The following is a 17,066-nucleotide window of genomic DNA, read 5'->3' on the forward strand; positions in this document are numbered from 1 at the left end:
ACATTTCATTACACCAAATACACAAAATAATGCTCTTTTTAGCAACATCATATGACCCCTTTAACAAAATCATTTATAAAGAATGCATGGTAACACAAATGGAACTACTTTCCATAATGAAAAATTCCTGGTAGATATTGGATTTTATAAGTATGGTTAGAATGTGACGGATATAAATAGGATCATGAATTGTATTTAAGAAACATCAATAGAATTGAAAAACTACCGTTGGTCTCATAACACTGATCTTTTCCAGATTTTGGAATTAAATTGCAGGCAAGATACAAATTAATGACTTAATTTAAATAGCTTCAAATAGTAACTGTTTAAGCCTGTTCCACCTTTGACTAAATATAAGTAAAAATAAAATTAATAAAAATAACAAAATAAGTCAGAAGAGTAGAAACAAAACCAAAAATTATCTTTGCTATACTTTATTACAAAAGGAAAAAATCTTAGATTAAGAAATTTATCACATAATAAGGTATTAGCAGGGAGAACAAACAAGTGTGAATGTGCGTGAGTGTGTTTGATGAAGGAATAAAAATAAAAGTGTAATAATGTGAGAGGGTGTGTGTGTGTGAACAAGAGAGAGAGTAGGTGGGTGGCGATGGTGTGTGTGTTTTGATCTGCTACAGAATCATTGCGGCAGAACTGATTCTAATTGCATGTTTCACTGTAAGAGTCCCTGTGCACAAGGCTGCATTCATTCCAGCTGCAGCAGTTGGGAAATCCCTTACAACTACACAGTAAGAGCCCTGTCTACGCCTTTAATCTTATTCGTTTAAAAAAAGAAAAACCTAAGCAACCTGGCAGATCTAAAGGGCTGAAAGCACTCACAATAAACCACGATACGACAACATTACACACAAATTAAAATCAATACAAGGTAATTAAAATCTGAAATGAAAACATTACAAAGGTGTCGAGATATTAACGTGTGACAGCACCGTAATAATATCACCGATTATTTTGCCACACTGATAGGGCCGACGTTTATGGAAGGGACTTCTCGACAAAGTGTGAGAGGTTTATTAAATATTGAAGGTGGGGGAGGAAGCCAAGCACTTGCACCCTGCGATCCCGTCTCATTGAGTACAGCTGAGCCCAACACAAAATCAATAAGCCTTCACCGCAAGCCCTCCCTCCAGGAGCCGTGAAAGAAAGGTCAGACAACAAACTCATTTCCCTGCTAAAAAGGGCTCTGCCTCAATTAGGATTCATATTAAACACTCGTCGTGCAAGGACATCTGCGCCTGCTCCAATGGGTCACAATTAAGGAAAAGAAGCTCTAAATGAATTTCATTGCCTTTTTGTAAATGAGCTACAATAATTTTGGAACCATTATACACCTGGTGATGATCGCAAACATGGGGAGTGTTACTTAGAAAAGGTTTGCTGAATGGGAGGTAAAAATAACCTTGGTTGAGGATATCTGAAAATCAGAGATGCTTACTGTAATTCATATGAATCTGCACGGATGAATGTCAGAAAAAACATGATTGGCTGAAATAATCTGCCTGCACCTACCTGATAGGCTGTTGTGGCATCGTGGCCTGTGTAGCTTCCCAAACCAGTGAGCTTTTCCTTCAGCTTATGGTGGGAGCGATAGCGCAAGCAGTACAGAGCCCCTGACATCCCCAGCACCATGACAATAAAAACCATGGAAACCACCACCAGAATCAAAAAGTTGCCTGGCTCCACTTGACTCTGTTTGACAACGGGGATGTGGTTCAGTTTGCCCCTCTGAAATTAGACCAGAGAAGAGAGACAAACTCTGATAAACATTGTGAACTGAAAACAAGATAATACAGACACACATTATATATAAAATATACCAAAGCATTAAGAAGAACAACTGTTTTCAACACTGATAATAATAAGAAATGTTTCTAGAGCAGCAAATCAGCATATTAAAATGATTTCTGAAGGATCATGTGACACTGAAGACTTCAGTAATGACAGGAATATGTTACATCTAAAATAAATTAAAAAATTAAACAGTTTAAATATTTCAAAATGTAAGATATATATAAGACATATAGAGGATGTATTTTAGATATACGTATATAACTATCACTCAGCTGATCATAGTATAATGTCCACTTGGTGTTTTCATATAATACTTTAAATAAGGTGGCAAGAAGCTTATATATTGCTTATAATTATTACACACTGATGTAGATACACCTCAGGCCGACACTTGGGAAGCGAAGGCCCGCTCCATTCCTGTCTTGGCAGGTTGAAGCATACCACCACAGAGCAATTAGGGTCGGTCCTCACTGTACCAGCTTGCTGCTAATTAGCCACCAAGTCTTGGGTTTGGTCAGGATGGGGGAATTGGCTCAGACCTCCAAGTTAATAAAATGGGAGAGGGGCTAAGCCGAGGGGGAGTACCTAAAAGGTCCGAGCCCCACTAACGTTCCACTGTAGAGGGGGTTGTCAGGATTGTTAGCCCCTTGGGGGGAGGGCTGACAGCCGGGGCTAAGCTGCTGGGGGATTGGTGGCGTATTGTTTCCAAATGCCTTGTGATGCTGAATAGACTGAGGCCTTTAGAATGGGGTTCAGCATTTTTTTAATCTGCCTCTATTCGCATTCAGTGCTATCATACCAACTGACTGATCACAGAACTATAAGGCATGCGAGCAAACGAGATGCCATCCTGCGATTGATTTTTCTGATCGTTATTTTAGAAACGGTGACAATTTTCTGTTTCGTGAATACTCGTAATCTACTTCACATTCTTTATTGCAGTATTATTTTTCTTAAAACATAACATTTAGGACTGCTACACCTTGTATAACAATGCAAATTTGAGAAGCACAAAATATTTAAATCAAGCTTTAATTACATATGCCACTCCATTTAATCACAAGCTGAAATCCCCCATACACTGGCTACATGTTGCTGAAAATATTAGCACTTAAATGTGAGGTTTAGTAGTTTCTAAGGATTAGTTTCTACTGTGTGAGCTTTTGTTGGTGCAGAAATGATTTGCTTTCCACCCCTCAAACGTTGCATGGAGAGTGTGTAGAGAGGAGGGCGCCTTCAGCTGGAATAGAATCCCCCCTCTCTCCTTCCCTCCATCCCTCTACAGGCTTAGTGCTCTCAATCGAATTACATGAAAAGATCTCTAACATGAAAAGCTGGCTCTGAAAAGAAAATTGTGCTTGGCTAAATAATGTCCGCAATTAATTATAACTAAATAGAATACATGCATTAGGCATTTGAGCAAGGGACTGGAAAATGGATGTAAAAATGAGAGAAGATATAAAAGAAAAATTGAAAAATGTTGTCCTGATATAGTCTATTCCCAAGTTAACCGCAGATTACAGTATATATGAAATGAATGATGACCATGAAAATGAATCCTACAGCATATTTGTATATACATACAAAAATGGTTCTAAATGATTTACACATATTCTTTTGGTGCATTTACAATTGATATATGTAATTAAAAGCAAAAATAAATAAATAATAATAAAAATATGGGGGGGGGGAACTCAATGTCGCTGAGGAATTATAAGAAAAATAATAAGAGAAAGAAATAACCAGTCTATGACATGCCTTCTCTTATTATAAGAGGACAGGAAATATGTAGAAATACAATGCAGAGTCTACATGGTATGTTGTGTGGAATTACCTATATCTTTACTCTCAAAAAAACAAAGAAATCTTTATTGAAGAAAAAATATCTGCTGATTATTTCAATTGAAATAATGTGTCAAATCCTCTCACTTCCTGCAACACATTTAGTCTTATAGTAGAAAACCCACAAAGACACAGTTTACATAAAGGCAAAGAAGAAAACTGAAACAAGGGGAAAAAAGAGACAGGAAAAAGGAAAAAAGGGAGGGAGAGACAGAATCCTTTATGCTTTTGTTCTTCTGTAGGGAATAAAATTGGACTTGCAAATTTCAAAATTTACAGAGTCTACTGAAAAAAAAGATGTTTGAATAAAGCTTTCTCTCCATAAAAAAAAAATCTCAGATCCTCATTTGAAGTAGAAATACGAAAAATGCTGTGCATATAAATCTATAAAGTATCTAGAATTCCACATAAATTTGTTTCAGGGAAGAAATGTTTTCTTTATTCAAATATATAATAAAAAGTAAAAATAAAACAAAACTATTTACTTTTTAATTTTTTTAATCTGAATAAGAGACGATGATGGGAGGAATTTTTACTTTTTTAAATTTTTTTAGAAAAATGGATAATATGATAAACATAAAATACACCAAAAAATGAAAAGCAAGACAGAGCAAACAAGAAGAGGAAAAAATATGTTACTGGGTGAATGTGTTCCTGGATTATCCTCAGTTTTCAGCTACTGAATCTCTCGACTGAAACTTTACCAAAAATCCTGATAAATGTACATTTTTATAACGAGTGATTAAATAACAACACCATTTGTAAAACAGTGATTCAGTGTCCATATTAAATAACACTTCAATCCAGGACTACTGTCCAATCCAAGGTAAAACAAACTTAACACCTAACAAAAAGATCAATGTGCGGCCAGACATATATCACCGATAGCAATTAACTTTAAGCAATCTGTATGTATAGACTTTTGATTTTTATAAAGGTTTTTTTACCCTCTCTTTTTTCACTCTAAAAAGGATAGAAGATAATCAAAAAGATTAAAAAAAGACAAAAGGGAGATGGATTTGGGATGCTCCGGCTGATTTAAATCATTGAGGGAAGGGTTGGGTGGAGGAGAGACTGTGACGGGTGAACGGTTGAGACAAGGGCCGCCCATATATCCTTTCACTATTACACACAATAATCACTCTACTTTATAACCATCCACTCCATCTCAGCTCTATAGATCTTAAAAATATGAGGGAAATAAATAAATAAATACATTGAACTAAAAACCTATAAATAAATAAAAAACATCATGCACACGATATTGAACAAATGAAAATCAGTCTTACAATCTTTGCAATTTGCACTCCTAGTTCTTATATTGTTGCACACCACAAAACTACACTAAATTTGTATTAAGTGAGAACAATATTCTTGTTTTACTATATATAGAAAGATAGTCTAAATCGCATTCCCATTAATGCAGGCATCCTATTGGATCAATTCAAAGTTACATTGTACATTTGTACATCAGGGTATACATGCAAATACATTATGACTTTAATTATATCTTGTATTTCACTAACTATTTCACTCAAGTTAACTTTTCAATGTAAATTACAGATTAGACACACCCAATGTGTAAAAATATTTACATTAAATGTCAAACATTAAAGCTGAATAGGCTATATGGAATAAGCATAGAATGAATCTCTGATCATTGCAGTTTGTTAAGTCCTTGACGTTTATACAACATTATGGCCCCACAGGACTCTTTCCATTCTTTAGCACGTACGGAACATCTTTTAAAAATTACAATTTTCAGAGATAAACTATAAATTACCACCAAACAGTGCAAGGAGTTTTTTTTTCTTTATTTCTCCACCATCAACCTACCTATTCATCTTTCTCATATTATTATTTATATTGGGCTCCAAGTCATTTGCAAATAGCAAAGACCCACTCAGACTGAACACACCGCTTTCAGTGCGATCGATTTCCCTCAAACGAACAGCTAAACACCGATTCCTCCCTCTATAAAGAAACAGAATGATGTTTCTGTTTGTACTCTGTACCATTTGCTCAGTTCTTACTACCACTCTCTATTGACTCACGACCCATATCAATTACATAACGATCTGCAAACCATCTTAGCCATTAAATCGCACAGCAGAAGCGCTTTAAATGAAAAGCACGATGAAATGTGTCATGCTGGAGCACCGCCACGTAAGTCTTGCAGGACAGTGTCACTCTCATTATTAGTCCAGATGCATCCGGATGCGCAATAAGTTTTAGGTGACGCTCAATGGCGCTTTCAGAGCCTCGTTACATTTATTTACAGACCATTATACATGCGCATCAACAGAAAAGTGCAAGTCCAATAGATAGTTACCAAGTTCCATTTTCGGACAGCGCGCGAGGGACGCTTTTCAAGAACCTATTCCGCCTTTCTTCACATCAGATGTCCGACTGGCGACTGCAGCCTCCTTTCGCAATCCCGCTAGCTAAGAAAAGTTTTTAACCTTCCCGTTCGCGTCCACCTCAACAAAAGACCGTCGCGGTTCGAAGACTTTTTTTTAACAGAAACGGAGAAAAAAAAAAGAGTTTGAAAGAAAAAGACTGAGGCAGAGCGGGAGAAAAAAGGCGAGCTATATCGTCCGCCACATTTCCCAAAGACTTATAAGCTGCAGTGGGTTGTCTTGTCCTTTGAATGATCATGTGCGACTGAAAAGCCAGGGTTTTTTTCCCCCCTCGGAGCCCCTCCTTATATTCAGCTAGACTCGAGTCGCTGTCTGTAGCACATGTCACATCCACTGGTTGCTATAGCGATGCCTCCACATGTTGCCCACAGCGCGCGGGGCGCTAATCAGCGCGCTCGGGGTACAGGGCCAGCTTGAATGGACGGAGAGCTTGTCACTCATTTGTTCAACTATTCGGGATTTCTGTGCCTGCTGAATCGCTCGCGCTTGGATTTTCCCCAAGCTTTCTCCCACGTCTTTAACCCGTTACATTACAATCAGAACTAACTAATGTTGCAACGCCTACTGCCAACTAGTCTGTACGAGCCAGACAGCGAAGGACGCTTACTTCCTTACACCACTGCCTATATCAACCCGACGTTTTACGATTGACTTCAAAGAATATAAATCAAATACTATTTAATCATTGTCTTGCATATTACCTTGTTTTTTATTTATTTAATATAGCACACATGACTAGCATTACACATAGACTACTTAGGCTAGATACTAAATATGTAGCATGCACAAATTTATTATGTGTTTATTGCCAGAGGAGGAGTTTGGTTTCTTTCAAATTTTTTTCCTCGTTCACCTAAACATCTAATAGAGATTTATTTTCTTTCCTTAGTCGGATTTGGGCTCAGGGGGGTATTATAATAACAAAAATAAAGCATTAAATAATACAATAAAATAATAATAAACGATGCATAAAAGTACGGTTTAAAAAAAACTGTTTTATGATAGACAAAATACACTGTAAAAATGGTTAAAGATGTTAAAGAGCTATTTCTACCTAATCTGGCCTTTAAAATTAGTTTTGTTGGTGTAACCTAATATATTAGGGTTGATTCAGCAATGTTAAATAACATTTTTTATTTGAATCAATGAATTTAGATGTTTTTTTTATTTTTAGGATACCATTTTTCTTTTCATTGTAGGGCAAGGTAACACTTTATAGTCAGTGAGATGAAGCCCATGCAGTGAAGTGACTAAATCAGCAAAAAAATAGAACTTATTTTGTTCTTTATAAAAATTACAATTTTGGGGGACTATTGTGAGGTTTGAGGAGGGCAACAGCTGCAGCGAGCAGGGAGGGATTACCAAGTCTAACGAAGAGAATAGAGAGAGGGAAAAGAGAGGAGGGGGAGGCTCGTTTGAGTGTTTGTGTGTGTGCGAGAGAAAGAGAAAGCAATGCAAGCGCTCAGAGAGGGAGAGTGTGTAAGAGCTATACAATATGTGCCCGTGAGGTGTAAGTAGCTGTATTTGTGTGTGTGTGTGTGGGTTGGAGAAACTGGGGGTGGGGTCCCATCAAATGCAGATGACGAGTCTTGCGAAAGGGTCTTCAGTTTATCTTTGGTTTCAGCTGCACTCCTCCCTCCGTTGCCCCCTGCTTACCCCTCTTTGTCCCACAGCGTGACAGCTGGAGTTGGCAGAAATGAGAGAGGAACAATAAAGTGGTTCACCCATTCCAGAATCTCAAGATCAGATATACACACCTCAGCATGAGCACTGGCCAGACATACTTCCACCTTTAACCTCACCTCGCTTTATTTTCCTTTCTTGCTGCGAGAATCTGACTTCTATAAAATATGATCTTTGAAATGGACAAACTGCACAGAAGCCCACAACCACAGGATGCTCAGATAACCACACTGAGCACATAACATTTATTCCATTTTTTTTTTCTCTATCCACTTTATGACCATATGCCTATTTTGTCTATGCGTTTGTGTGATAAATTCCTGCAAGAATGGTACATCTGTGTCCTAATATGCATTGAATCATTATTTCACAGCTTCAAGCAATGATGCATCAACCATTTGTGCAATTTTCTAGAGAACAAAATCTGGATGACTAAAAACCTCACTGCCATTTCTCAAAGCACACACACATACAGACAACTGTTCAAGGAATGATATGTGAAATTATAGACATTTAATGTCACCAAAAATGCAATATCATTTTTCAACAAGGACTTTAACACTAACTTGTAACTAAACCTAGAGCTGCAATGCCACTCAGCATTATATAGAGACAGCACTGCATGTCTTCAGGCTGTAAAGAGTCCTGTGGTGACTGACAAACAATAGTACCATCACTTGATGTACTCATTTAGCTGTACTGATCAATCAAAATCACAGACTGCAGAAGGAGGGAGTGATGTTAAACAAGCATCTGCATAGAGGGTGAAGTCAGGCTGCCTAAACTGTGCCTCCAACCATACCCACAGCACCATCTGTCAGTGTCTCTCCTCAGGTATAACCCTCAGTCTCAAATGTAGATGCTTGAACAGTGTATAGTGAATGTAGGCTTCACATAGGTGGTCATTTCAGAGTTGGAAGTGTATTTGCAAGACTGCTTATTTTAATCGGTTGTGGCAAATTGTCTGATGCTTAAAGGTGTCATGATTGTAGATTGCTCTACAAAAATACCTTAATTTGGATATTCTGTTGATATTTGTTCTGTTCTGTTCATCTTTCCGGTTAAAATGTGTCATTCTCCATTCTCCATTCTGCTTTTTCTTTGTTTAATGCATCTAACAATCAAACCCATTAACTTGTCAAGCCCATCTAATACTACACAGCAAAAATGTGACAGAACTATTTATTTCCCAACAGGGTAATTGATTTTTGATGTTGCTTGAAAGAATGTTACAGCTTAATTTAGTGTTAGGTGCAAAAACAGAAAAAAGTAAATATTGTACACTCCTGATATCTATCCTTACCAAGGTTTGTGCATTTTATTCATTCACAAAAGTAAGACAAAGAGCAACATGCTGTTGTTTAATGGAGCTGGCTAGTCCAAGCAGGTCTCATGAGGAGTCATAATTTGAAAAAGACGGTGAAATCATATTAAAAGTATACAACCCAAATCTAAACTTAACCATCAGTTTAATAGGAAAACCAACTATTAAAGTCATACCTTTCATACGACCCAATTCGTTTGATATCATAAGATTTTGCCATTCTGTATTAAATTGCCACGAAAGTGTTGACTGTGATTATATAACGGTGCGGTCACATTAGCAACAATTTGTGGAACAGCAAATGTGCAGTTTAGGATGTTTTTAATGACTTGGCACAAAGCGGTAACATTTTCTAAAAGCTTTTCTAAAAAAAAAAAAAAAAAAAAAAAAAATGATCTTTAAAATAGCATCATATGACCCCTTTAAACACTTTGTATTTTTGGCTAGTTTTAGAACATGAATCCACTTCACCGCTGATGAGCCAACATCAGGATGTTGTGTGACATTTTCAGGGCATTTTGGAGTGAATTAACTTTACATTTGCTTCATGGTTGAAAGAGATTTGGTGGAGGGGAGAAGATGGGGAAAAAAACAACCCATCTCTAATCCACGGTGAACACCATTGCACTAATTGGCGAGCGCTAACATTTGGCTTGCTATGTCTCATACATATATAAGGCTTAAAGGACTAATTTAGGGAGAGATATGTGTCGGCCATGTCGCTGCAGTCTTTGCCGTAGATTAGCTTGTTAAAATAAGCTCCCTCATTGTCTGAATCTAGGGTAGAGCTAGACCCATGCCAGGCGGTTCAAAGCTATGAACAAGCTAGCGATCAAGGTAAATGCTACGCTTGTCATCTTGTGTATACGGACTCAGCATGATCAAAACCCAACAACACACACAGCTGACTTAGCTACAAAATAACATTGAAAAGCAAACCAATAAAGAAAATCAAACCATGAGGCGACACAGTTACTAAGAATAAAACTTCATGGAATATGGTGAGTAGGATATGTCAAAGGAATATCAGTGCTGCCTGTGCTGTTTAACACTAAATACATATTGTTGAAACAGACACATGATTTCAGTTAAGAAACAATTAACAATCCTTAAAAATCTTAGACTGATGTGGTATCAACTGGGACCAGTGTGAAACATCTATTCAACAAATTTTACTACTCTGTGCCGTGTCATAAAAAAACTCTCTAAGCTGCACAATTACTGTTCCACACTCCTGCTGATCTGGTGAAAATAGCTGACTCACGGTTCAGTCCACCTTACTCGAAGCTGCTGGGGCAAGGGCCAACAATTAAAATATTCCCTTAATGCCCATATCAATACTTCTGATAGGCTCCCTTTAAAGTTTAAGAGTAATGGATTTCATTAGGAACATTGTACTCTCAGGGCCTTCAGCCATAGTTATTATGTTGAACTCTATTAGCAGTTCTTGCTTTTTAAAGGACATGCTTGGAAGCCACTTTGAAATGAGATATGATTAATTGTAATGATGAAATTGCCGCACATTTTGGCATTTCAAACATCAGATGGAAGGTTATGATGAATCTGCTCAAATGTACAAACGTGTAATCAATTTTGTGTTATTTGTCATTGCTTCTTTTTTGCCTTACTTTTCAGTTGTGCCTTAATCTCACAGTTACTAATGTGTTAGTGAGGTTAAAAGGTTTATATTCTTCATTATAGTTCAAAAAAGAAAATAATTATAATCTGTCCCCTAAGAAGAATCTTACAGATTATGTATTTGGAGCACAGAAATCCCTTCAGTTTAAAACACCCCCGCACAGAGTATAAGGTGCCACACTCTCTGATTTGTGCCCTACTTTTAACTGCATTTAAAACACAATCTGTAATTGATAAACACCACTTTAAACTTAAGTATTACTTTTGAGGGTAAAGAGAAAGCCCTGTTTTAAAAACCTTGCACAGAATCAGAGAAGCCTTTTGCTGAAGGTGTCTTGCCTCCACTAAGAGTCTGTCAGATGCAGTAATTATAGACTGCTGCTCCACCACTGCCTCTCAAGCCTCAAAAGACCAGTGACCCAAGTACTGTGATCTACCTGCTGAAGAACTTGGAAGCGAATGTCTTCGCTTTATGGGTCAAGTCCTGCAGTTACGTTAAAAGCAATCGTTGAAAGTCTAAAAGTGTAAAAAGAAAGATTACTGTGATGTCATTGCTGATAAATCAAGAGATGTGAGTGGTTAGTGGCTACGACCCAAACAATCCTTAAAAATCTTAGACTGATGTGGTATCAACTGGGACCAGTGTGAAACATCTATTCAACAAATTTTACTACTCTGTGCCGTGTCATAAAAAAACTCTCTAAGCTGCACAATTACTGTTCCACACTCCTGCTGATCTGGTGAAAATAGCTGACTCACGGTTCAGTCCACCTTACTCGAAGCTGCTGGGGCAAGGGCCAACAATTAAAATATTCCCTTAATGCCCATATCAATACTTCTGATAGGCTCCCTTTAAAGTTTAAGAGTAATGGATTTCATTAGGAACATTGTACTCTCAGGGCCTTCAGCCATAGTTATTATGTTGAACTCTATTAGCAATTCTTGCTTTTTAAAGGACATGCTTGGAAGCCACTTTGAAATGAGATATGATTAATTGTAATGATGAAATTGCCGCACATTTTGGCATTTCAAACATCAGATGGAAGGTTATGATGAATCTGCTCAAATGTACAAACGTGTAATCAATTTTGTGTTATTTGTCATTGCTTCTTTTTTGCCTTACTTTTCAGTTGTGCCTTAATCTCACAGTTACTAATGTGTTAGTGAGGTTAAAAGGTTTATATTCTTCATTATAGTTCAAAAAAGAAAATAATTATAATCTGTCCCCTAAGAAGAATCTTACAGATTATGTATTTGGAGCACAGAAATCCCTTCAGTTTAAAACACCCCCGCACAGAGTATAAGGTGCCACACTCTCTGATTTGTGCCCTACTTTTAACTGCATTTAAAACACAATCTGTAATTGATAAACACCACTTTAAACTTAAGTATTACTTTTGAGGGTAAAGAGAAAGCCCTGTTTTAAAAACCTTGCACAGAATCAGAGAAGCCTTTTGCTGAAGGTGTCTTGCCTCCACTAAGAGTCTGTCAGATGCAGTAATTATAGACTGCTGCTCCACCACTGCCTCTCAAGCCTCAAAAGACCAGTGACCCAAGTACTGTGATCTACCTGCTGAAGAACTTGGAAGCGAATGTCTTCGCTTTATGGGTCAAGTCCTGCAGTTACGTTAAAAGCAATCGTTGAAAGTCTAAAAGTGTAAAAAGAAAGATTACTGTGATGTCATTGCTGATAAATCAAGAGATGTGAGTGGTTAGTGGCTACGACCCATAACACATCTATGCCCACAAGGAAATTATAGAATGAAAAAAAATATATATATTGCCCTGAAGAACTACTTAGCTCACACAGGTATATACTATAGTACTGACTCATTTTACATCTGTATATAGCTGTATTATTTGCACATAGGGACAGCAGATGAAAATGAGCAATTGGCTAAATCTGGCGCATTTACATCAGTGTGATGCTTGATAAATATATTTTGTCCTTGACAAATACATAAATAACATGGAATAAAAAAAAATGAGACACTGGAGTTTGAGTCATATTTGCAAAATGTCCAAAAGTATGTATAAAGTACATCTTGAAAATAACAGGTTTGGCTATTCCAGTAATTCCACTGAAAACAAATCTTAATGCACATATACAGTGTTGTGAAAAAATGTTTGCTCCCATCTTGATTTCCTCTGTTTATATGTATATCTCATAGTATTTTTTTTCAGAAATTAAAACTAAATCAAACATAAAACAAAGTAAACACAAAATGCAGTTTTAAGTGATAATATTTATTGAAGCATAAAAGTTAATTAATACCAACTGGGCCTGTGTGAAAATGTATTTGCCCATACTTCACAATCCCCACCCACCCACCCAAAAAAAACAATGCTATAGCCAGTTATTCTACTTTGAAATGTGCATTCAGTGTCGGAATGGACACCACTGAAGGAACTGTAGACCTCTCTTGCATCAATGAAAGAGTGGCAAAGCAAAAAACACTGGTAAGGCTGGTCTGAATTTTGCCAAGATACACCTTGATCCTCAAACCTTTTGTCTACTGTTTTGTCAGCTGATGAACTGAAAGAGGAAATGTTTGGAAGATAGGGGTCCCGTTACATCTGATATAAACCAAAGACTAAATTCCACAAAAAAAGTGTGCTGGTATGGGGTGCATTGCTGCTTCAGGACCTAGGAAACTTGCAGTAACTGAGGGAAACATGAATTCTGCTCTCTACCAGGAAATCCTTAAGGAGGATGTCCAGTCTTTAGTTTGTATGTTGAAGCTCAAGCGCAACTGGATTATGAAAGCATAAGAGAAAGTCCACCTCTGAATGGCTTGAATTTAGCAAAATTAAAGTTTGAAGTAGCCTAGTCAAAGTCCTGACTTGAACCTTATAGAGATGCTGTGGAAGGATTAGTGGAATTAGTTTTTCACTTGATAAATTAGATTTTTTTTTAGCTTCAATAAATAAATAAAAACTATACGTTTGACCAGGTTGCCTTTGTTTTATGTTGTATTTTGCCTAAAGATCTGACATTATTTCATATGAAATACACACAACAACAGCAACAAAAAACTTCAGTAGGCATTCTACTATACCAATAAACTTTTCTAAGTGTGTGTTCTATATCTTGCTATCCTATTATTCCACTTCCACATAGAAACCACCAGTCAATCTATTAGATCTCAATGGTCAATCATCTCCTGAAGCAGAATCCTAAAACAACCTGCAAAGAATTCACAGATCCCAAGATCTCTCCATCTAAAAATTATATAGCAACAGCTACTCTGTAATAAACTAGGAGCTTGTGTGGGAGCAGAGCTTATATCTACAGTTGCAATATATTAAACATATATCAATTAATAAAACATATATTAAACAACCTTAGAAAGAGTTGGGTAATGTTTTCGAGACAGTCCATCATGTTTTCTAGAATCATCCGAGCTCAGTAAACTGAGGATTCTGAGACAGCTTCCATTGTTACACCATCACCACAGACATCATTACTCACCATCCATACATCAGTATCAGATCTGCCACCTTGTTCCTGTATGCAGTCTCATTGCTGCTGATTAGGACTCTCATTCACACATGACAGCTTGCTTTTCCCCTGATCTGGTAATGGACATTTTTAAAAGCAGCCTGTGACTATAAAGAAAGACAGTGAGGGTTTGAAAATAGCGAAGAGCTATCAGGTCATCCTTTGCACATTGACTGGAAACTAAAGAAAACAGTCAGAAACACCTCTAGCAGGCAAACTGTTGTGCAAACTGATGTGGGGAACTTTTACATTCAAGACATGTAGCAGATGCTCTTATCCAGAGCAACTCACAAAAAAGCTTTAGCATCGCATGAGACTGTTGTGATCAACAGATGGCATGCATGTAATTTGGAAAAGGAAGGAAGTGCTTTTGTACAAATACAAACAAGTACAATACAATTGTACCGTTATTATTATTATTATTATTATTATTGCGACAGTCCATAGCCCTACACTGTGGCTTTAATTTGTTTCCTTTTAAAAATGTTTGAGTTAGACATGTTTTTTTTGTATAATCATCCATCTAAGAATTGCATGTGCTGGTGAGGTCCTTTAATCTATTTTGCATGTCTCTGTTAAATTATGGCTATGACCTGATTTTCATTAGGATACAGCTAGGAAACACTATTTTCTAGATTATATTATCCACATACTCTTTCATGAATCCTTAATGAATGCTTAAACACACTTTAATCAGAAGTTGTGGATCATTGCTCCACTTCTGTTAACAGGTTTTGTACAATATTATGTGTGAATGCCTCTTTAATGTGCCAGTGTTTAAAGTTCAGCATCATACTTAAAACACCCGCCAGATGCAATTTTTTCTTGCTTTCTGATGATGCTTGTAAAACTCCTTAATAGTAGCTTTACTGCGATACACTTTTTTTCAGCCTAAAACTGCATTTCAAAGCATGCACACTACACTCTAAAAAATACTGGGTTGTTTCAACCCAACTTTGGGTCAAATATGGACTAACCCAACGTTGGGTTAAATTTTTACATTAAAATTTTAACCCAAAAGTTGGGTTAGTCCATATTTGACCCAAAGTTGGGTTGAAACAACCCAGCATTTTTTAGAGAGTACCTTATAATAAGAGAGCTAAAAGGACTGACAGCTTTGTCTGTGATATTTTATATTACACTGGCTTGTCAGACGATAGCTTGAAGCTATTGGTCAAATGTGCATCCCGTGCAGTCAATGTATACAGAATATTGAATGCATGAAAAATGATTTTATATTTGACTATTTCTGGCCATCCTGCAAGAATGTTTGTCCATCCACACATTTACACGTGTTTTAAAAGTGCCAATTCCTAATACAAAAAAAACAACAACAACAACAACAACAAAAAAGTTATAAAGTAATACAAATATTACTGGAGCATGTTTTACAAGAAAACTACATTTCTAGTTCAAAATTTCACATTTAAGTCATTTCACATGTATGTGTTACTTGCCATTTCTTTGTAATTAATTGTGGAATTTATATTTTATATTTATTAATATAAATATTTATATTTCTAAGTGAAAATTGATTCTACACCAATTTTTTTTCAGAGCACAGTGATCGTTACTGGTAATTTATCAGTTTTTAAGTAAAAAGATTTCAAAGCCTTTGCTTGCTTTGTATCCAAATTTCCAACAAGTCTGTGGATTTCTTAAAAAAACGTCTCCATATGCAGCTGCAGCTTTACATAATTCTAAAATTCACATAAAATGTCTAATAAAATATCAGACATCAGAAAAATCTTTCTGATCTTTCTGGTGTACATGACATATATTTTATACACACACACACACACACATTTTTGATTCACTATGTTAGTGAGGATATTGCATAGACTTCCACTGATTTTATGCCAGGTTAATGATATTTTCTATCAGCTAACCCAACCCCTACCCCTAAACCTACCCCCCACAGAAACATGCAGAACACTAGATTTAAATAAAAATACAAGTCACAATAAAAGTGAGGACATTTGGTCCTCACAAGTATATATACTGTATATACACACACACACACACACACACACATATATATATATATAGTTAGTTTTTATTTTATCTTTTGAACTACATTTAATTTGAAATAGCTTATTCAGGCCAGTACTAAATAAAGATAAAGATCATGCAATTTTTATGATCCCTCTTAAAAATTCCTCATTTATAATTTGTATAATTTTTAAATTGTGACATTTACAATAGGTCGTATTTAATTGTTAAATGTGCTATTCCTGAAGCATACATTCAGAAAATGTCATCTGACAAAACATGTTTTAAAAGAGCTGGTGCTGCATATATGCAGAGCTCTGTGTGCATTTTCAGACAGTCTATGTATTTGCAGAGTTTTGACTCTGGTTTAGACCAATAATCCTGCCACAGCCTCCACTGAAACCTCAAGTCCATTTCTAAAGACAGCAAACACTTATTATACACATTTAGATTTCACAGATCCATGCCACGAAAACAATACAGCAAAGGAGAGCTACAGAAACACAGATAACAACAATGGCTGCTGATGTCACACAGCTAACACATGCTCTGAATTCTTTCAAAATGTTTACTTCATTTGTCATTTCATTTGTTTCCCCGGCCCACCGCTTCGCTCAACCACAGACTCACAAAGCACACATTACTGACTGCAAGAGAGGTCAGTCATTAAGGAAAGAGGGTCCAAGTGCCATTGCACAGAAGACAGACAAAAAAGAGAAGAAAAAAGACAACATAATGGTCACATAAATTCTCATTAGCATTTGCATTACTACAGCGCAACCAGTGGGAGAAGACGTTTCCCTCGGCCTAGTCATTGCCATGACAACATGACTGAAACACAGCTTGACGTCTA

The 17,066-nt window shown here is 36.6% G+C and overlaps 1 protein-coding gene across 1 annotated transcript in view; it reads right to left on the bottom strand.

The window, feature by feature from the left end:
* LOC107556068 (receptor-type tyrosine-protein phosphatase N2-like) overlaps positions 1-17,066 on the bottom strand; it is a 213,019-nt gene that overhangs the window by 44,391 nt on the left and 151,562 nt on the right. Inside the window, exon 13 of the mRNA XM_016239058.1 lies at positions 1,531-1,746. Coding sequence (XP_016094544.1) covers positions 1,531-1,746 — 216 coding nt within the window. The remainder of the gene's footprint in view (positions 1-1,530; positions 1,747-17,066) is intronic.

This window comes from Sinocyclocheilus grahami, unplaced genomic scaffold (genome assembly GCF_001515645.1).
Source record: "Sinocyclocheilus grahami isolate Dianchi unplaced genomic scaffold, SAMN03320097.WGS_v1.1 scaffold554.1, whole genome shotgun sequence".
Classification (NCBI taxonomy): domain Eukaryota; kingdom Metazoa; phylum Chordata; class Actinopteri; order Cypriniformes; family Cyprinidae; genus Sinocyclocheilus; species Sinocyclocheilus grahami.